General features: G+C 34.4%; 1 protein-coding gene and 1 long non-coding RNA gene across 2 annotated transcripts in view; one reads left to right on the top strand and one right to left on the bottom strand.

Moving 5' to 3' along the window:
- LOC141447298 (uncharacterized) overlaps nt 1-23912 on the top strand; it is a 65719-nt gene that overhangs the window by 2138 nt on the left and 39669 nt on the right. The gene's annotated exons all lie outside the window — the stretch shown is intronic.
- LOC141447297 (homeobox protein EMX1-like) overlaps nt 11380-23912 on the bottom strand; it is a 99692-nt gene continuing 87159 nt past the window's right edge. The window contains exon 3 of the mRNA XM_074114709.1: nt 11380-12616. Coding sequence (XP_073970810.1) covers nt 12392-12616 — 225 coding nt within the window. The 3' untranslated portion in view covers nt 11380-12391. The remainder of the gene's footprint in view (nt 12617-23912) is intronic.

Here is a 23912-nt window from a genome sequence, read left to right as displayed (position 1 = left end):
AAAATGGGTCAATCACTGAAAATAAACTAGACTAAAAATGATTAAATACGTGTTTTCTATTTTTTCGAAATTTCCCGCCGTTAAAAAAAAAAAGTGGGTGGAGCATATAACTTTGGTCACCCTGTATAAAGTATCCAACGCGGGATTCGAACTAGGGACCTCTCATTCACAAAGCCACGCTCTTGACCACTAGACCAACACCCACCCCCACGAAATCCACTTGATCTGAGTTGATGCAAAAAAATTACACTTATAAACAAGGATTTGCCCTATATTATAAAGAAGATTTGGGAATTTTATCTTTTATAGAGAAAGAGAAAAAAATTGTCAAAGTTGGGTGTTTTTCAACGTTACGCTTTTTCGGCCAGCTTTTTGACGATCAACCCTTAACCTCGTGTAACCTCCTACCGGACAGATTTAATACAGAAATATTTTGTTCCCAATCTTTAAAGTAAGAAGCTGTATTATAAATGTTTATTTTTTTAAGCAGTTTTTTTATTTTTATTTTTTATTTATACATTCTATAATCATTTCCAAATCTAATGCTCTCTATATGATTAAAAACTGTTCACATAATTTCTAAACTACGCCGAAGGCTTATTATACATGATTAACTTTTTAAGTTATATATTATATTTCAACTTAATAAAAATGTTGTTAAGGTAGTTTATACCTAACTATATTAAGGAGAAAATATAAACAGCTGTCAAAAAGGTGAGATAACCTGATGTTAAAGAAACCTTCCTTATGTAATCTAACTTGTAGTGTCAGTCAAAGTAAATAAAACATTTTTAATATTTCATTTTCTTATTAACTCTAATAATATCAACCAATTTTAAAAATATTCTAAAAATAAGTTATGTAATTTGTAACTCTTTTAGTTGTACGTCTTTTACAACTCTATTTTCAATTTTTGATTTTTTTCTTAGTGATTTATTGTAATTATTATCATTATCATCATACAGTGTTGCTATAAAAATTCAATTATCTCTTTTTTCATTATAGTGTATTATTATTTTTATAGTTGATTTTATCTCTGTCTAATACTTTGCGAATAATGTTAACACCGTCTGTTATTCTAACTTACGATATATAAGGTTTAAGAAAATTGATGCTAGTGCGTATTTCCGTATTTTGATCTGAGCAAGTACTTCCGCATTTTGTTGAGAATATTGGCTAAAAAAAAGTGTAATTATTTGGCCACTTTATTGGGAGTCTTCCTCAATGCTACGAGCAAGATTTCCGTGGCATACAATTTGGGGATTTTCGCTTAAAAAGAAAAACTCGTTTGATAGGATCCCATCATAGAAAGGTTAAAGGCTGATCAATCGTCACGATTTAGGCAATCCTATTAATGGACATCAACTATTTCTTGACAAAACCTTTTACCATCGGCGACATATAAAAAAATAATAATGCACCAGAATTATGCGACTAATTTGAAGTATTATAAATACACGCAAAGATAAGAAGTTAGAACAGCATAAATTTATTTTTATAAAAGACAGAATTCTTTATTACAGAATAATAAAAGTTTTTTACATATCATTAATAAATTGAAGCCAATAAAAATTAACATTTATTAATAAAGATATACCAGAAAATGCCGTGACAAACTAAATAGCGTGATTAAATTATTGCGTGAAATAATTACAAATGATTTCTAAATATAATTTTATGAACTATATGAATTATATAGTTGGCATTGTTTTTTTCAGGTTGTTCTAATAAGATTTAAAAAAGTGTATATACATATATTTTCCATTCCAATAGATAACAAATTTTAATTAATTTAATTAAATAAGTATTGTTTTTTAATACATGGTGCCCCTGGGTAATTTGGGACATTCTAATGCTTATTAGATACAAAAAGTATTGAGATTATGGTGGCTATTCAAAATTCAGTTTTTACCAAAAATGTTTCTTCTGTCTTCTTCTTCTCCTTTCGTTGAAGAAGGTGCCATTCTCAAAAGGGGGATGATGTAAGAAAATAAGAAAACTGACAGCTTTTTCACAATTCCTGTCTTCTAAAAGTTTAGACCTGTATATTCTTAAGATCTTAACTATTTTAACAGAACACACTCTATTTAACTAATTTAACACTCCTTCCATCGGCCCGGAGCCTGTTCTGGGGATCCTGCACCAAGGGTGCAGTTCGTGCGGCACTCAGAGATTGGAACTGAAGAGAGAGCGTGAAAAGAACTGGATGATGTGCTCTGGGGGGTTAGACTATGATGCCCTTACTGTGTAAACAAAGAACTGAAGAGACTCTGTGCTTGGGTAGAAATCAGATTACTCTGATTACAGGGCCTATTCACCGGGGTATGATAGGTTCAGGAAGCATCTGCGCAGGTTAGGGCTTATCAGCTCGGAACCGTTGTATGCAGATTATGACAGGAAGAGGAGGAAACGGCCTCTCACCTGTTGTTCGATTGCGTTGCAATCGAGCGTTTGCGCTATGAAACCTTTGGATCGCTGAGGCCGAAGGAGATAGTAGCGCAAAAAGAACTAGTAGGGAAAGTCCTCAACCTCCTAAAAAGAACTAAAGAAGAGGCTGGTACAATACGAGGGTCGTTTGAAAAGTCCGTGCAAAAATAAAAACTACTTAATTTTTGGGGGTAAACCTTTTTTATTTTTCAACATAGTCTCCTTTTAGGCTTATACACTTCGTCCAACGCTGCTCTAGTTTGTTGATCCCTTCCGAATAATAGGATTTGTCCAAGTCTGAAAAATAGCCATTCGTTTCTGCAATCACCTCCTCGTTTGAATAAAATCTTTTTCCCGCCAGCCATTTCTTCATATTGGGGAACAAATAGTAGTCCGAGGGAGCCAAGTCTGGAGAATAGGGGGGATGTGAAACGAGTTGGAACCCTATTTCCATTAATTTTGCGACCACAACTGCTGAGGTGTGAGCTGGTGCGTTGTCGTGATGGAAAAGGACTTTTTTGTGGGCCAATCGTGGGCGTTTTTCTTGCAGCTCGGTTTTCAAACGGTCCAATAACGATGAATAATATGCACCTGTAATAGTTTTACCCTTTTCCAGATAGTCGATGAGGATTATTCCTTGCGAATCCCAAAAGACAGTCGCCATAATCTTTCCGGCCGAAGGAACGGTCTTCGCCTTTTTTGGCGCAGTTTCCCCCTTGGTAACCCATTGTTTAGATTGTTCTTTGGTCTCAGGAGTGTAGTGATGTATCCATGTTTCATGCACAGTGACGAAACGACGCTTAAAGTCCTGCGGATTCTTCTGGAACAGCTGCAAACCGTCCTTGCAACACTTCACACGATTTCGTTTTTGGTCAAGCGTGAGAAAATCACTCGACTTCCTCGATTCAAACGAATGCCAAACACAAAGAAATAGACCGATCTGGCTGAAACTTGGTGTGTGTTCTTCCAAGAGATGCTACTAACTAAACATAACCTCGATACGCGCCAGTGGTGCTATCTCTCTGACTTTGCACGGACTTTTCAAACGACCCTCGTAAGTCTTTTGTCGCTGCGGTGCCGTGGGGCGTAGGTCCCGACTCATCTAATACTCTAATTTAACAGAAAATTAGAGTAATAATATATGGAGAAAATTAACAATTAAGTGCGACCTGAATTATTTAAAGAAAATATAGTATTTTAAGCGGGGTCTTTTTGATTTTAAAACTATTCTACTTACCTCTTAAAAATTAATTTCTCTTAGTCAATCAGCTGTTTTTTAAACATTTTAAATTTTAAATTCCGGCAATTTTTGTTTTTTACATTCATGTGAAATAATCTAAAATAATCATATTGAAAACTCGTAGAAGTGTACTTCAGATAAAAATTCCAAAAAGTTCCCAAAACTAATCAATTGCAATTACATATTTTGCTTATCCCGCGTATTCTGGCTTGAACCATCCCGGAGAAACATTCTCAAGACCTTTATCTCCTTCATGAATTAGAGATATCCTTATCCCAGAAGTTGCTATTGAAATTATCTAAACAGGATTTCCTTAAAAATAAAATAGAATACTGCAGCTTTTGATACTTTATTATTTTGTTCTAACCATTTCCTGCATTATACTTAGAGCTACCTACCTTCTGGGTGGGTCCTCACATGAAAAATACATGGTTTTTACCTGAGGCCCCTGAAAATTGTTCTAAAAATTGATGCTACATTTCTTAGAAAGTTTAGACGAAGTTTATCTCTGTTTCTTGCTATATCAGATAACTTGCTCAAGCCTCGGAATGTAGTTTTCCATTGTTTGGATAATCAAACTGTGACTTAATGGTCTCAATTATTTAAGTAAGCTAACAGCTAAGACTGTTCTAGAAGCCAAAAACAACCTACTTCTTCGAGAAAATACTCATAGTCAAGGTTACAAACCTCATGGGAATGAGAAAATAGGTTAGCACACCTAGGTTTAAGCAGAAACTAGGTACTTTACTTCCGTTTATTAGCTCTCAGACTTGCTCTTATATTCCTGTATAGCATCCAGATTTGGATAGCTCTAGGATCTTCTCTGCAATGACTATTTAAATCCTTAAGCTTCAAGCACAATTTATAAAATCGTAATAAATGAACGCTCCTCTCAACGCCATAAATATAAACCTCTTTTTTTTTTATTACTAATAAAAATTACGGTTTCCTTTATTATATTCACTTTTCCCATCACTTAGATAGTAAATATTTCTATATGCATGACGCAATAAAAAAATATATATATTATTAGGAATGGTTTTCTCTAAATACTCTAATGACGTAATTGCAGCCAATTATAGCATCCAATTATTGGAAACGTAATTAAGCATTATGCATATAAATATTTATGCATGCATTTATTTTATGTATACATATTTGATTCATCATTTTTATACATCGAATCCTTTCGTTGAAATTAATAATTTTATTCGAGGTCTTCTTTTTTTTTGTATTCAATTGCGTTATTACTATTTAAATAATATTGATTTAATATTCTGATAAATTAGTTGTAAATAATCAGTTAGTATTAATTAGGAGATTCTCATCATAGTCTAATCTTTTACAAAGTGCAATTTAAAAAAACTTTAGTTTATCTCCATACTTTATTTGGTTTTACATCCCCACAAAACAACCTGCACCTTCAAAACGGTAACATTTTGAACATTTCTGTGTCCATCTACAGTTCTTTCTAGGGTAAATCTTCTGGGTAGAAGAAATTTCCTATCTTTACAATCTTTCTTTCATCTAGAAATCTAGATTAATAGATGTAATAAAATTATAATCTTCAAATCCAAGCACGTGTAAATAGTTGGCAATGAAAAGGCTAAAGTTTCGCGAAGGTTCCCTGACAATATTCCAGAAGATCACCTCCACGATGTATTCACCAAGTAAAATAATAGAAAACTGTTTACGAAGAATGTAGGAACAGGATTCTGAAAGAAATAGTGGGAGTTACTAAGGACCAAGGATACTACCACCGGATATATACCTAGACATCTTGAAGGAAGTACTAAACATTTCCCTTCGGTTATAACCCGGGTTAAGTATTCTTGTAATGCAGCTCTGCACTGAAAAGATGTCCTCTCTGCTGCTCATACGAGGGTCGTTTGAAAAGTCCGTGCAAAGTCAGAGAGATAGCACCATTGGCGCGTATCGAGGTTATGTTTAGTTAGTACTCGTAGCATCTCTTGGAAGAACACACACCAAGTTTCAGCCAGATCGGTCTATTTCTTTGTGTTTGGCATTCGTTTGAATCGAGGAAGTCGAGTGATTTTCAAAAAATGGACGAAAAAGAATTTCGTGTGTTGATTAAACACTACTTTATGAAAGGCAAAACGCCTGAGGAGACTAAAGAGAAGCTTGATAAACATTATGGTGACTCTGCACCTTCGATTAGAACAGTTTATAAGTGGTTTCAAAATTTTCGGAGTGGCCATATGGGCACAAGTGACGCTGAACGTTCTGGACGCCCTGTTGAGGTTACTACTCCAGAAATCATTGATAAAATCCATGATATGGTGATGGATGACAGAAGAGTGAAGGTGCGTGAGATTGCTAGTGCTGTGGGCATCTCGAATGAACGGGTACATAATATTTTGCATCAACATTTGGACATGACAAAGCTATCCGCAAAATGGGTGCCGCGATTGCTCACGCTTGACCAAAAACGAAATCGTGTGAAGTGTGGCAAGGACGGTTTGCAGCTGTTCCAGAAGAATACACAGGACTTTAAGCGTCGTTTCGTCACTGTGGATGAAACATGGATACATCACTACACTCCTGAGACCAAAGAACAATCTAAACAATGGGTTGCCAAAAAAGGCGAAGACCGTTCCTTCGGCCGGAAAGATTATGGCGACTGTCTTTTGGGATTCGCAAGGAATAATCCTCATCGACTATCTAGAAAAGGGTAAAACTATTACAGGTGCATATTATTCATCGTTATTTGGACCGTTTGAAAACCGAGCTGCAAGAAAAACGCCCACGATTGGCCCACAAAAAAGTCCTTTTCCATCACTACAACGCACCAGCTCACACCTCAGCAGTTGCGCTCTCAAAATTAATGGAAATAGGGTTCCAACTCGTTTCACATCCTCCCTATTCTCCAGACTTGGCTCCCTCGGACTACTATTTGTTCCCCAATATGAACGAATGGCTATTTTTCAGACTTGGACAAATCCTATTATTCGGAAGGGATCAACAAACTAGAGCAGCGTTGGACGAAGTGTATAAGCCTAAAAGGAGACTATGTTGAAAAATAAAAAAGGTTTACCCCAAAAAATTAAGTAGTTTTTATTTTTGCACCGACTTTTCAAACGGCCCTCGTAGATGTAGATTTATATTTTAGCATGGCTTTATTGGGTTGCTCGAAAGATAATTAAAACTGTCCGGCAGGACAGTTGTATAAGGGTTGATCGTCCAAAAGTGCACCAGAAAAAGTGTCACATTGAAAAACACCCAACTTTGACAATTTTTTTCTATTTTTCTATAAAAGATAAAATTCCCAAATTTTCTTTATAATATAGGGCAAACCGTCTTTTATGACTGCAAATTTTTTGCAACAACCCAGATCTTATAGAATTTGTTATAATTCTAAATTATTATCATTATTTTAATTGCTAGATAAAAACTATAAATAAATGAAATATATCGTTTTATACACACATCCTAGCTCACTTTCTTTTCCAAACTTGCAGCCATTACTTGCTAAACAGTCGCCTACACAATAAGGCACCACCCACACAATCCTTTGCTCCCCTCTCTAAACTTATACAAGCTCTCTTTTCCTGTTAGGAAAATTTATAGCATTTATTTCAACTTGTAAATTGTCACATTAAAAAAATAAAATAAATAAAATGAACTGTAATAAAAAAATATTAAACTCTATTGAACATTATACTCTCCTCTTCTTCGCTAACTATCCAAATGCTTATGTCCGTATTTTTGAACTCTGTTTTTGAATTCTTTTAAAAAAAATATCGTTTAAAATTTATGAGTTGCTGATATTTATTTTTTAAAGTTTTCCATAATTTATCTTTCTTTATTGGATCATGTTTTTTTTATACGATTTAACGATCAAACGTTTTTTGATTATTCTGGTTTTTATTGCCATTCTTTGCAATCCAAGATGGCCCAATTGTCGCCTTCCTATATTTGTTTCCCTCCGTTCTCATCGACTGTAATAAAAATCACCAAAAAAGATGCTATTGATAAATAGTTGAGAAATATTTAGACCTATTAAATATTTAACCTAACCTAAGTTACTCTTAGGGCAAGTAAAGCATTAAAAAATGTATCCAGTAAAGTAGAACGTCCGTTATTATTATTATTTAACCATTATTCTTTAATAATAGAATACGAGGTGTGTTCAAAAAGTAACGGGAATTTTCGTTTTTTGAAAAAAATATTTATTTATTCATCTACATTAATATTGTCGCCTTCAAAGTAGTCCCCTTCGCATACAATACACTTGTGCCAGCGCTTTTTCCAATCCTCGAAACACTTCTGAAACTCGATCTTTGTGATAGCTTTCAGCTCTTTCAGCGATTCGCTTTTAATGTCATCTATGCTTGTAAAACGACGACCTTTTAATGTTCTCTTTATGTTTGGAAATAGAAAAAAGTCACATGGAGCCATGTCTGGCGAATATGGAGGCTGGGGCATCGTTAAAGTTTTGTTTTTGGCCAAAAATTCACGAACAAGCAATGAAGTGTGAGCAGGTGCATTATCGTGGTGCAAAATCCATGAATTGTTTTGCCACAAATCCGGGCGTTTTTTTTCGGATTGCTTCACGCAAACGGCGTTGAACTTGTAGGTAGTACTCCTTATTGATTGTTTGACCTTGTGGCAAGAATTCATGATGCACTATGCCATTAAAATCGAAGAACACAGTGAGCATAACCTTCACATTCGACCGCACTTGTCGAGCCTTTTTCGGTCTTGGCGATCCAGAATGCCTCCACTGGGACGATTGAGCCTTAGTTTCGACATCATATCCGTAAACCCATGTTTCGTCACCTGTTATAACACGTTTCAGTAGATCCGCATCGTTGTCGACTTCATTGAGTGACTCTTGAGCAACTTCCATTCTCCGCTGTTTTTGTTCGAAATTCAACAATTTTGGAACAAATTTTGCTGCCACACGTTTCATACCCAAAACATCCGAAAAAATTTCATGGCATGAGCCAATTGATATGGCAACATCATCAGCGACTTCTCTGATTGTGATTCGGCGATCGTTCATAACCATTTCTTTCACTTTTTTCACGTTTTCATCGGTTGTTGATATGCTTGGACGTCCAGGTCGTTCGTCATCTTCAACGTTTTCGCGGCCATCTTGGAAACGCTTATACCACTCGTAAATCCTTGTTTTACTCATAGCAGACTCACCATATGCCTTTATTAACATTTCACACACTTTATTTCATTTTTTACGCAAAATTTAATACAAATTCTTTGATCCATTTTTTTTAACAATCAAAAATCGCCAAGCTCGAAAAACACGTCTAACCTTAACGGCTGCCACTTAAGAAGTAAACAATGAATATTACTGAAAATTTTATCGTACTTCAGGGGCATGTGTACCAACATAATAAAAAAAAAATTTTACAATCAGACTCTCCAAACCCGCGAAATTTAAAAATTCCCGTTACTTTTTGAACACACCTCGTATATGTTACACGTTTAATTATAATTAATATTTAACGGTTGATAAATTCATGCATTACAGTGAGTAGAACTGTGGAAGAACGACAGATTAATCCAAATAGACAAATTGTTTTTAAGTATACCAAGTTGAAAAATTAAACACTACTAACTTACCAAGAAAACTTGGAAAAACTGTAAAATTGTATTTTCATATGATCAATTTCTTTCAAATACACAATATTTTGTTTTAAATTTAATCCTAATTAATGTTTAATAGGAAGGAAGTCCATATAATACGGTGAACTGACATTCATACGGACTGACCCACCACACCCCTCCCCCAAAAGTGCCCTTAATCAAAGTATTAGAGAAAAATGTTTCAAATAAAAGTTGTAGAGCTATTTGTGAGCTATAATTGTACCAAGTTTAAAGAAAATCGGAAAAGCGGTTTTTCCATAAGAGTTAAAAAAGTGAAAAATCTATTCAGTAAAGTGGTACTTCCGGTGCACCTATTTTTGACCAAAAATTTATGGCAGCTTCCTCTGGTGGCACCTGAATGAAATATCAAATTTGAAGTTTCTGTGATTATCCGTTCCTGAGATATAATGGAAAAACTCATTGCAGAGCAGTAAATTCAGCACAAACCTATGCCATTAAGGACCGATGGGTTAGAGAACAGCAATTTAGCTGGAAAAATAAGAAATTTCTAAGAATCACTGGTTCTGTAACCCAACCAGCCTTAGCGCCGTATTTTTTTTAGTATAATTTCTCTCATTTCTCTCTATTTGGCCGAATGCGATCGGTTTCTTTCGGCTATTTTCGGCCCAATTAACTGTGATTATTAACTTTATTTAATATTTTAACTTCTAATGTGCACATTCACACGACTTTCTCTCTAATAAGCCGAATGCGTTCGGTTTCTTTCGGCTTTTTTCGGCCCAATTAACTGTGTTTATTAACTTTATTTAATATTTTAACTTCTAATGTGCACACTCACACGACTTTCTCTCTAACAAGCCGAATGCGATCGGTTTCTGTCGGCTATTTTCGGCCCAATTTACTGTGATTATTAACTTTATTTAATATTTTAACTTCTATTGTGCACACTCACACGACTTTTCTATTATATTGAGGTAATTAATTTGAAAGAAATAAGAAAACTAAACCAAATAATTGAGGATAAATTAGTGTATTTTTTTTAAAACGTTTTTCAATTAAATATAATCCTTCGTTTTTTGTTTATTTTTTGAATTTTCTTTTCACGTTTTCTTTAATATATATATATATAAATATTAATGGGAACTTTGTTGACACTATAATTTTTATACAACTCTTTTTTTTAAACTTACCATTATTATATTATTTCATAAAAAAAAAAAAACCTCTGCGTATGTAACATTCTTTACAAATCATTTGAAACTAAAAATAAAAAAAAATCAATTTAAACAGGAAATTGAACTTAAAATTTAAAAAAAAAAAAATTATAAAAATAATACAATTTTTAAAATGAGTATTACTTTTTTTTTTTTTAAATATATTTGGCACTGTTTTATTTTTTTTAAACGTGTACAGACAGCTGGCTAAAAACTAAAACGTAAAATAAAACAAAAAATTATTATACAATTATTTTAGTTTTTTTTTTATTTTTAATGGTTTTTCAGTGCTAAATATATACAATATTTTTTTTAATTATATATTTATTAGCACTGACAAGACCGAGTTCATATTTATATATATTTTATTTATATTTATATATAATTATCACAATAAATAATACTAAGTACATTATACACACGGGATATATTTACATATTTCGCGATTTATATCATTAATACCAGTTTAAAATACAGTAGATTTTTTTAAATCGTCAATTTCTTGTAATTAAATTGAATTATTTTTTTTTTTTAAATACATTAATTTATTATATTTGTAATAAAAACGGGCATCGACTTCCTCATTGCCAAAAGTACAGAAAAAAGTTGCTGAGGTAATTGATGATAGAAGATAATATCCTTTGAAATAAATTAAATGCGCCTTCCTGAGACTAAGTAATAAATTAGTATATATTTTTTATAAGAAGATTGAGGCTGTACATTACCCAAAAATGGCACTTAAAATAAAAAATAAAAAACTCTCCCCCCTCATATCACCTAAAAGTGGCCCAAAATTTTGAAATTTTCTAGGCCAATTTTTCAAATTAAATCCCCCCTCCAAAAAAAAAAATAACTGAATAATTTATTCTGATGATGGCACTTAAACCTATAGAATTTGAACTGCCAGAAATTTTAGAAACATGATCAGACTGACAGACCTATACAGACCAATCTGTAAAAAAACCGTTTCGAAACTTAAACACCAAATCGCCAACCATTTTCTAACCTACAAAATTAAAAAATTGGATAATTTCTACTTTAAAAAAATAAAATTAATTAATGCCCATTTTTATTATAGAATATAATAATTTATACTTAATTTGTTGGCCAGTTTAGGCAACATTGCATGAATAAAAGATTGGTTGTACTGTAACAATGTCTGAAAATCAGATTTTTATCGGAACGATCGAGTCGACTAGTCCATCCTTTTCTTTTAATTATTATTTTTTTCATTTTTATATTAATTTATACTATTCACATTAATATTTACAAAATTTACACATTTTCCTTGACAATTTTTCCGGGACTCAGTAACTGTCACGGGGTTTACCCTCTTGCTCTCGAGTAGTGTTTTGAACTGTTAACCGTTTTTTTGGGGGGGGGTTTTTGTTTTGAACCTAATCAAGGGGGATAGAAGGAAGATTGATGTTTTTGAAGTAGTTTATACATAGAATTGTTGGTGGATTTGATAGTCAGCCTGTCTTCGGGAGGTTTTTTTTTCTTTTGGTATGCAACGAGTGGCATTGTTAGAAGCTGAACGCAGTCACCTGCATATTCTCCTCTCTTACCTTCCATATTCACCATCTTCCTTTATCAGCTTGTCTACTCTATGATAATGAGCTATACGTTGTGCGACTTTCAACTGTGTTTACAGTTTATCTTCTTCTTGTTCTTGTTCTTGTTCTTCTTGTTCACCACCAGTCCTTTTTTATCCTACTAAATCCTTGAAGGAAGTGCAACCAATTTGTTGTTGACACAAAAACTTGAATAGAACAGAGAATCAATTGGAACCAAATCTTCTTTCTTAGTTTACCAGTCGCGAAAAATCATCATTTTCTTGTTCCAGATTTTCTTTAAATTATTATTTTACACATACACACTCACATACACACACACACTCACGTACGCGCAAAATTTAGGACTACGCTTCATCCCCACTACTCGACTCGTGCCTATGTATATGATATTGATTTTGGCCACCACCCGGCTGTTGTGACGTATCTTGTTTCCATTTGTTTACATGGTGTGAATTTTTATTGGATGCAGCAGCCTGTTGTTGCTGCTGTTGCTGTTGTTGAGCTTTTGCCTCTTCTTCTTGTTGCATACGTTTATGCTTCGTCCGCCGATTTTGAAACCATACTTTTACCTGTAACAAGAGAAAAAACATAAATTATTATTTTTTTCTTCATTTTATTTATCTATTAAAGGGTACTTATTGTTTTAAGTGATAACCATTGGATAAGATTAGATTATTGACACTCCGGGCAGGTCCTGAAGGCTTATTGAACCAACCCTGGACAGATAATTAGCTTTAATATATCACCGGTTCATATCAATTAAGGAGTAATGTTGAAACAAGCCGAGAACGTATCGAATATCAATTTATTCTCTGAGTAAATTAAAAGAACTATTTTTTTTTTTTTTTTTTTTTTTTTTTTTTTGGGTGCATCAACAGCTGAGGTCATTAGCGCCCGGAGCTTTTTCCAGTGCACTGCCGGCCTCCGGACAGTGTTCTCTCGTTACAGACAACACTGTCCATCATCGGACAGTGAGCTGTAAGAAGCTCCTAGGAAGAGAAAATCTAAGGGTCAGCTGCTGGATTCGAACCCGGGACCTCCGCGTGGGAGTCCAGTATGCTAACCTCATAGCTAATCCCTTCCCTTAAAAGAACTATTGTTCCAATTTATGTATTGTCTCAAAGAAGTTTCAAGAACAGGTTTTGAGGAAGGTATTACGCTCAAAGAAATTGTTCTTTAATATTCCAATGTGTATTATTTAAATATTTTTTGAAGCCTTTGATGGACAGAATTCGTAGCATTCGTCTAGTATGTCGACAACAAAACAGTTGGAGCTTGATGCATGATGATGCTTACAGTTATATCTCAATTGATTGTAGATTTGTTGGCCTTAAATTGGCTAAAATTGCTTTGAATTAAATTTGCTTTATTTATCTGACTAAGTAAACCAAATTTCTGTTTATTTTATGAACTTAAAATTAACTTAAAATCATTTAAAAAAGGTACAGTAATGCCTATTTTTTCAGGCGTGTTTTACGTCCAACTACCATTTAGGTGTCGTGGACGGAGGTGGTCTAGTATACTTTACTACAAAGTTCTCTTATTAAGTATTAAATAAAATCCAAGGCTTAGACCGGGAATCGAACCCAGTACCACAATACTTGTTCGCTTTGTGAGCCTCGCCTCTAACCGTTCGGCTACCGTGGTAGCCAGAATGTACTAACAGATGATCCTCCTTCTTATAAGATCTACAATGAGCTATGTATCCTAATACAGCAACCTCTTGGTGGCAACCTGTACAGGCAGGATGTGAAAATCCTTCTTGGCAAAGGCTACAAACTTCACCCTAGGAAAATGTTTTCTAAAACCTGTAGTCCGATTTATCTCATTTCTACTTAACTTCAGGGTTTCCTCAGGTTTTTTTTTTGGGGGGGGGGGGGGTTTATACAGATCGGGCATCAGAAATCTTAGGCATCAGAAAACACTAAGGTGTATGCTAAAATTTTAATTAAAGGCGCTGTCAGCAATTATAGATAACCTTTTGTGCAAAGCTAGTTGTTATTTACATTGCACATTGCACTTCTCAATGCATCACAGCTATGACGCCGCAAATCTGTGACTAATTTGGTTAAAACTTAATTTCCCATTATGTGGATATTGACTATATTGGTTTTGCAATACTCAATCTCTAGTCATGCGTACAACAGCATGGTAGTCACTGTATTAAATACTTATCAATGAATATATTGTAGAAGTATTTCTACAATAAATGCAATATCTGCAAAACAAGAGTTTGTGGGTAGACTTCTATCCCTAACTGGACACCCTATTAGCTCTTGTGGCCACATTTGCTTGCCATACATTATGCATACACCTCATGAATATAATGTAAAAGAGCTCTGGTCGGTCTTCTTTCTTCTGCTTCTTCCAATAGTTTTCCTCTTTGTTTTAACTCCTAAATCCGAAATAGTAAATATTCCAACACAGAATAAAACTAAATCCATTTCACACTCGCGCTGTTTACTATTATTAGATGTTCATCTGTGGTCAGCAAGTTTCTTAATTTGTTTTTGATCTTTTTTTTTAATTGCAATGTTGCGTACAATTTGTAAGATTGTCGATCTTAAGATCGATTTGAGTTACATGGGTTGTTGATCGAAGCCTAGAAGGGAACGTTGAACGGTTGGGGCAGAAAATTTCAAAAAAGAATCTTTTATCAAGGGTTAGACGCTCCCCTTAAAGCGTATGAAGAATCCTGGTTTAGAAGACCATGGAAAGGAACGAAAGAGGAAGGTTAAATATAAAAATGGTTGGACATCCTGCGGTAGGATATTTAAAAGAAATATATCGATTTCTTATAAACAGTTTATTAAAAGGAAAAATTATGCGAATAATCGGTGAAATATAAATTTACCATATTCACTTTCCCTCGTTTCTTGTCATAAATAGTTTGCGACATTGTGAGATTTAGTGCTCATTGGGGTTTCAAGTTCTCGAGATCAATGAGTTGATAAAAGTTTTTTTGTTTTGTTTCGAAATTAGGTGAGGGCGTATATAAGTGGTCAGGGTTTTGCATGGTAACCAACTCAAGAGCAGGGGAAAAAAAATCTCAGAAATTCAAAATTAAAGATATTTCTTTGCTATCTTGAGATCTATAAAAATGTTTTGGTCGAAAGCAGTAACCAGAAGTATTGTGGAATGGATTTTTTGTTTATTTTTCAATTGAAGTATCTCAAAAATTTACTTAGGTAACAATAATTCAATTTTATTGTGAGTCCATTCCGACCATAGAGCTTCGCCGTACAACATTTATCAATAGGCTATACATCAATACTGGCGTGTGTGGTGGTTTAATCTATGATTAACTGCTCATTACGTTCCTTCTAATAGAATTCAAGAAATAAGTCAATTTTATTCATCAAAGTGCAATCACTTGTAAAATATTGTTTTCTGTTACTTAAATTGATTCTTAATTTTTTTTTTGTTTAATCTTTTATTGGAATTTACCACTGCAACGGTTGTTGCAACAAGCAAATATGGTAAAAGAAAAAAGAAATAGAAGAAAATCACGAGTGGAGAAGGCATCCAGTGGTGCCACTCCAGTAACGTGCTTTGCTCTCACGATAAGAGTAGATCACGAGGGCCATCTTCTCTTCAATCTCCTTAGAGGATTACCTGGTAATGTGGTGGAAGATAGGTGTTCTATGAGAGGGTTAGGATGAGCTGCTGTAGAATGGAATGATGAATTTGAGAAAACGAGTTTTAGCAAGATCTTTGAATGAAAGGGATTTTTGGGATAGTAAGGTTAGATACACAGAACGGAGTCGTTATGAAGTTTTTCGAAGTATTTTTGGACCATAATGTCTGGAGGCGTAGTGAGTTGGAACGTCTTTTGTTATGTAGGTTAAGTTTCGATCGTTTGTCAAGTAGTCTGGCGAGAAGTTTTGAGCGTTGGTTAGTTTCTTGTCTTTTCTGTCTTGTCTGGGGGATTCCAACCGTTTGGCCAAGGTAGCGTACTTTGTCCACAGTTGGTTGAAGATGATGGGATAATTTAAATGAAATAATTATACAATAATAATTTATATCTAAAAAGATTAATAATTTTAAATAAAAAATAATTAGGCATTAGATTTTCTCTTCCCAGAAGCAACTAGGTCCTCTATTGCCCATTAATGGAAACTGATGTCTACAACGAGAGAACACTGTCCAAAATCCAGCAATGAGCTGGAAAAGTCATCGTTATGCAATGACGATTTAAAATTTCATTTTAAATTAAAAATAAATAAATAATAATAGCGAATTAATTCCGTTCCCTAGACTTGCTTTAGCCGCATTTCGCTCTGTTGTTGTAATTGGATAATATCTTACGTCTCTTTATCAGCATTATTAGCTTTATTTTCTCGGCCTTCTAGAATTACAAGGCGTCAAGCACAATAAGCATCATTTTGGATGCGATGTTTTAATCTAAATTAATCATAATTGGTAATTCGTTAATCAAAATTAGTCAAATTAGGTTGGGATTAATTAAAGTAATTTAAAAAAATAAATGAAATAAAGATTGGCAAGGAAAGGTCTACTCCCTATAGTTTTCTGTAAAAATAATAGGTTGGCAACTAAGTAATTTCGGATTTGAATTATGATATAAAACTCACTTCTTTTTGTTACAAAATATAATTTTTAATTAATGACATATTTGCCGTTTTGTTCAATGACCTTTTGCCATCTTTTTTGCAGCTTCATGATTCTTTGCTCATAGAACTTTTGGTCCTTAACAGCAAAGAACTTTTCCAAGTGCGATTTAAAGTCATTTTCATCTGTAAAAGTTTTTTCCATTCAAATAATTCTGTAAACTCCGAAATAAGTGTTAATCAGATGGAGCCAGATCAGGGTTGTATGGAGGATGCGCCATCACTTCCCAACCAAGCTCCAATAATTTCCCGCAACCAGCCAAAGATGTGTGCGGCCTTGCATTATCATGATGGAACACAATTCCTTTTCGATTTGCCAATTCAGGGCCGTTTTTCTTTGATTACTTCTTCAAGTTTCATAAGTTGTTGACAGTTAACCTCTGAAGTGATCGTCTGATTCTATGGAAGCAATTCAAAATACACGAACACCTTTGTAATCCCACCAAATAGACAGCATGATCTTTTTTCTTTTTTTTTGGTGCAATTCTGCTTTCGATGTGGTTGGTGCTGAATTCATCTTGCTTGCACAATGATCGTTTTCACAATATGTTACTGTAAAGGACCCATTTTTCATCACCAGTTATGATTCTTTTCAAGAAAGGGTCGGTTTCATTGCGCTATAGCAAATGTTGATTCGTTGTGTTAAGGGAATCTGTTTCAGTTCATGCGGACACCCATATATCCAGCTTCTTAATGAGTCCAAGACACTTGTAAGTGTTTTTCAATTATTGTATGGGATACATTTAACTTCTCTGCAATCCCGACGAACAGGTATATGACGATCCTCTTCAATTATGACTTTGATTTGGTCATCATCAACCAGGCCGACCAGAGGCGTTGCTCATCTTTGAGGGGAAAATCTCCAGAACGAACTTTTTTAAACCAATTCTGGACAAGTGCGCTTTGTTAAGCAGTCAATGCCATAAACTTCGCATATCTCTTTGTGAGCTTCGCAGCTTTTTTCCCCTTTGCGGAAATAAAAAAAAGAGTAAAATATGCCGAAAATGTTTGTTTTTGCACTGCGTTTGAAATGGTCCCAGAAGTAAGGGTTTTGGAAAAAGCACGCCACAACTTATTTCTAAAGTAACCTCAATATTACCTTTACTAAATATGATAGGGCAAAGTACGCCACCAATACGACTAATTGAAAACATGAAGGTCCGCTCCCTGTGAGTGAAAACCGAAACTACTTAGTTGCCAACTAGTAATAATAAAGAATTAACAAAATAAAACAATACAGCAATCAAGAAAGAGGGGATGGAATATTGTTAAAACAAGAGCAGAGGGTAGGTTTATCAAAATGGAATTTATTGCCCGCCCCTCTTCATGAATGGAGGCCGGAAAAGTTTTATAAGTAGTAGATTTCTGTTGTTTTAAGTGGAAACTCTGTATAGAATGAGAATGGGGTTTTCTAAAAAACAAAAAAAGAGGAGTCTTTTTCGGGAGGGGGTAAACTTTAGGGGAATCATAACAGAAAACCCCCCAAAAAATGAGGAGGAGGAGGAGGGTTAAAGTGAAAGAGGGGAATTAATAAATTGAAGAGGGTTGTGAAGATCTAGTTAAAGGTTTATATAGTGTATATATGTATATAATGGTGGGCGTGGCCAGTTGCCAAGGGAGACGCCAGAGTATCGACCAATGGGCGTCCCCCACTACTTTATTAAACTAACCAATCCCAATACTACTGTTACCAGTCTATTTCTTAATTGCTATAAGCTTTACCCCATACCCATCCAGTCTAGCCACTTCAACTTTGATATAATAAACTCCTCTCTCTCTCACTTTGGGATTGTTTAACCAATTTTCTCTTTCTGTCTCTCTCTTCTCCTGTGTGATGTTAGTCGACACGCCGTGCCGCTAACTAGTTCCCAAGTGGAAGGAGTTTTATAAGCCTGGAGCCTCTCAATCCCAACCTTAATGCTTTACTCACACTCCAAGAGAGCATAAAAACCCCTTTTTTGTTTGTCTACTTAATGGAATCGTTACGAATCCCGGTCTCAGTTGAATATTAATAAAGACGGTTCTTTTGCCATCCAGATAGCCTGCGAGTGTAGGGTCACCAAGAACCAAACTCCACTTAGTTCTTAAATTGAGACCAATTTTCATACAAAAAGATGGGCCGATTTATTAAAAAATTTGTCACATTATTATAATTTTTGATTCTTTATTTGTACCAGCTTGGAATATTTATGGCAAATCATTCCCAGTGTTTAGTCGAGATTAGGCCAGTTGGAATTTTTTAATTCGCTGTTTAAAGTTACGATAATTATTCAACTTTTTTGTATTACGGAAATATACTCATCTTATCTAGTGTTAACTTTTTTAACTCACTTTAGCTTCATCCTTTGTACTAGGCCAGGGGTCGGCAACCCGCGGCTCGTGAGCCGCATGCGGCTCTTTTATCCAAATTTTGTGGCTCTTCAGCCTGTCCAAAATATATTGTATATTTCAATTTTATTGAAACAAATGAAAATTTCATTTATTAAAGTAAAGATATTTTTTCAAAAAGAATTTTAAATGTGATAGGTTTGAAATTGAATAGAATTATATTAAAATACAGTACGTAATACTCGTATATCGGACTACCGCCATTTTCATTCAAACACAGGTTTAGTTATTATTTATTTGTTTATTTACTTTGAAATTATGTGAAAATAAATATATAAAACATTTAAATGTTACTGAATATCATAAAATCATAATTTGTGAATACAAATGATCTTCAGAGGTTTTTACACTATCATCCTTGCGGCTCTTGGTAAGATTTATTAAAATTATTTAAGGAGAAATGGCTCTCTACTTAAAATAGTTGCCGACCCCTGTACTAGGCGAGTTAAATTAAATTTTAAGTTATTAACAACAATAACAGTTAAAGTTAAAGAATTAATTCGTAACAACAATTTTACTGACAATTTATCCAGCCTTAAGTAAATTTTGATTAAATTATTTAAATATGTAGGCGCCACGGTAGCCGAGCGGTTAAGAGGCGAGACTTGCGAAGCTAATGATGTATTGTGGTACTGGGTTCGATTCCCCGGTCTTGGGCCTTGGATTTTATTTAATGGTTAATAAAAGAAATTTACAGTAAAGTATGTTTGCTAGCCACGACACCTAATTTGGGTATTTGGACGTTAAACGTCGCCTGAATAAATAGGCGATTACTTTACTTTACTTTTACTAATCTTATAAATTGGAAAAAATTCTTAATGGAAAAAATATTGAGAAGAAAAAATTAATTTCCGCCTTACCTCTCAACTAAATTTTTAAAAAAACAGACTCCATCGACAACTCAAAAAACTCTTGGACGACAGATCTACAATGGTTCTTGATAACAAAAGATTAATTTAGACTTAATTTTGTAAACCTATCTGGGTAAATGGATTAGAACTGTGTGGTTCAACCAAATGCACCAACCTGCTAAGGATTCAATCTCTTCAATCTAAAATACTTGGATCCACAGTAAACACTTCATCTTATGCCTCTAACCAGACTATACAGATCTTAACATTCCTTTAATCAACCGAAGTCACCAAAACCCTGATACAGGAAACTCCACTTTAATCTGAAATCGCACGTAGCAAATCCTCTAGCTTAAAATCTTTCTTCTAGTACCCCTTCCTGGCAACAATACGCCTTAAAGAGACAGTGGCCTCGAGATCTCCTCTCAGGTGAAGACTGAGTTTTTGGAGTGTTATTCACTGGATAAATTCTCCACTCGTTTGAATTCACTACTATTTAAAGTTATCATTGTAATAACGCCAACGCGCTGATTGTAATAGAAGTGCTTTTTGAATTGTAGGACATTATCTAAAAGCAATACAGAAATTTCTGCTTCGGAGTGCTCATACTTAAAAGTCTAAATTTAAAGTTTTTTTTCAATGTCGGACTTCGAAGAGGAAGAGCCAAAAAAGGCCAACAGACAATTAGCTACATAACTGTTCAATTAACAGTACTAAAAAAATGGTGTAGAACAAAGCGGATTAATCCAATAAAATAAGTACTAAAATACATCTAACAGCCAAGTGTAAAGGGTAAATTCCCCTGTTAGTAGCGTGATAATGGTCAAAGTCAAAAGAATTGAGTGGCAGCCATTACATTTCCTGTTTAGTATAAAAGAGGCAGTGCGTGCACTGATTACATGATAATTACTGCAGTTAACAGTGTTGAAACATACTCTTACATCATTTTTCCTTCTCCATTAGGGTCCTTTTTTTTGTATTTAATTTGATTAGTGCGCGTGCGTTAAAAAAAAAAGAAACACGATAAATGAACCAATGACAAACCTTGGAGGAAGTCAAAGAAATAACAAAAAATTATTTGTGGTCACAATATATATATGTACATATATAATTCTTTGTATAAAAAAGATATATGAATATATTGTGTGAAGCGATAACAATCTAGATGGCCGTGCAAGTGATATCAACACCAATTCACTATATTTAACTCGACTATTCATTGTGTGCTGATGAGTTAATTTGTTTCACATTGACTAACACATTTTTTAACGATAAGAACAGCCAATTTGTATATTAAACTTTCTTTGTTTTATTTCATCTTTTTAAAGTAAAATTCACTGGTTTTACAAATGACAGCGGTTTGTTTACATCTTAACATAGAGATTCCAGCCAAAGACAATTTTTTTTTAAAAGCTTAACTTTGAGATAAAGCACAAAGATGAGAAATTAAGAGGCGGTTTAAAAATTAATTAGAATAATTTCTGGCGATCTTTTTTGTGTAAAATAAAAGTATATTATGCAAATACTAAAATATAGTATTAATCTGGTACCGATCTACTGCTTTGCTTAAATCAAGTTTTTAGACGCTTAAAGCTTAAAATAAAAAAACCTCTTGCAACCCCCACCATCCCCAAAATTGAAATTAATAACCGAATTCGTGAGTAAACCATTAAAACTGATAGTTTTTAAAAATGGTGAAACTTATAATCTTATTCTTAAATGCTATTTGAACTTAGAGTTGAAATAATAAAAATTTAAACTTCCCTTGATCAGAGGTCGGCAACCCGCGGCTTGCGAGCTTTTCAATCTTTTATCCAAATTGTGTGGTGGCTCTTCAGCCTGCCCAAAATACACTGCTCCACAAAAAAAGTGGCGCACATTAAAAATGCGTTATTTTTTTTCTCTGTAACTTTTTTGTTCTAAATTTTATTTTAGATAGCAAATATAAGAAGTATGAAGTTACGGGAGGGCTAAAATAAAATAAAAAATGATCTAAAAGAAATAGAAACCTTTAATTTAACAAAAAAGTACTTCTCAGCAAAATATGAGTTTGAAAAAGAAGTATTTCTTCCGATTAAAAAAAGAGAAAAAGAATTTTAGTAACGTGTATTGCTCGCATTATTGCATCCAATCTCCTCGGCATACTCCTTATTGAATTTCTCACGAAATCTTGTGTTAATTCCTCCCATATCTCCACCAGAGCACCTCGCAACTCTTCTAAGCTCCTGGGAGGATTATTTCTCCATCTTAATCGCCAACCCAGCTCATCCCAAAGATGTTCAATTGGATTTAAATCCGGGCTGCGTGCTGGCCACCTCAAAACACGAATGCTAGTATCCTGTAGATATTGAACAACACAGGCGGAAGCGTGTGGTCGGGCATTATCTTGCATAAAAATAAAATTTTCCCCAATAAATGGTGCATAGGGTATCACATATTGCTGCACAATTTCCCTCACATACAAATCTGCATTCAAGATTGTCCTGTTGAACACGTGGAGCTCAGTCTAAGCCCCCAAAGAAATCCCAGCCCACACCATCACTGAACCACCTCCGAATGGTAGTCTACCAGAAATATTGCACGGAGCGTAGCGCTTCCCAGGCCTTCGGTAAACTCGTCGCCTCCCATCAGGTGCGTAGAGAGCAAAACGGGACTCATCTGAAAAGAGAACGTTTCTCCAATCGTTCTCAGACCAGTTGCGGTGTTCCCTAGCGAACTCTAGACAGGCTTTCCGATGGTCTACGGTGAGAAATGGTCCCGTGGCTTGCTACCTGGGGCGTAAATTCATTTCAGCGAGCCTTCTTCGTACAGTTTCAGAACTGACTGAAACTCCACGAACAGCAAGCAGTGTTTGAGCAGTTTCAGAAGGAGTTGATGTACGATTTCTCAGAGTGTGAATTCTAATAAATCGGTCATCAAGTGCTTCTGTAGCTCTCCGAGCTGTCGAACCTTATCTGCGAGTGCAGAGGCCTGTCTCCCGGTAACGATGGATGGCTCTATGGACGGTGGTCTCAGGCAACCCTAACGTTCGTGCTGCGTACCGCTCACTCCGTCCATCCTCAACTAATGCAATAATACGGGCCACTTGCTCTGCAGTACTCACCATTTTCTGAGAATTTGCAATGCTTCCAGCTTGAAAAAAGTCGAAACGCAACTGTAGAGGTCAATAAATTTATTTACTGTTGAGGTAAAGTTCACGTTGTTGTTTACACAAAAAGACCGAAGGGGATTAAACGAGGAATTGCTTCTCTATTTACAAGAAACTTTGGGCCTTGATTCGATTAATTGTTCCCTGACAGTTTATGAAAATAATTAAAACTAATAATCTTTCCCCAAAATGTGATAAAACAAAAAATAAACGCTTTTTTCAAAGTGCGCCACTTTTTTTGTGGAGCAGTTTATATTGTATATTTTAATTTTATTGAAACAAATGAAAATTCCATTTATTAAAGGTATTTTTTCAAAAATGATTTTAAATGTGATAGGTTCGAAAAATGAATAGTACTTGACTTATATTGTAAGACTGCCGCCTTTTCATTCGTTAAGTTATTATTTATTTGTTTATTTACTTTGCAATATGTGAAAATAAATATATAAAACATTTAAATCTTATTGAATTCCATAAAATAATAATTTGTGAATACAAATGATCAACAGAGTTTGTTTACTCTACCATCCTTGCGGCTCTTGGTTAAGATTTACTAAAATTATTTAAGGAAATATGGCTCTCTACTTGAAATATGTTGCCGACCCCTGGCCTAGATTATAGTTTTTGAATTGTGTTGTGTACAGGACACTTACAAATTTGTTAAAACTATAATTTCGTTTGTAGGTAACAAGATTATTTGTAGATCATGCAAAATCTAAATTTTTTTTTAACAAAAATTTAACATTTTTCTTTCTTTTTTTAAGAAATGATAAAAACAAATTGTAAAAGTCGTTAAAAAGTAATTTGGTACAAATGTTTTTCAACAAATATCTCTTCAAGATTGCATCGA

Source organism: Rhodnius prolixus, unplaced genomic scaffold (genome assembly GCF_049639745.1).
Source record: "Rhodnius prolixus isolate KJV_2025 unplaced genomic scaffold, Rpr scaffold_7, whole genome shotgun sequence".
Classification (NCBI taxonomy): Eukaryota; Metazoa; Arthropoda; class Insecta; order Hemiptera; family Reduviidae; genus Rhodnius; species Rhodnius prolixus.
This window is presented reverse-complemented; position numbering and strand designations above follow the sequence as displayed.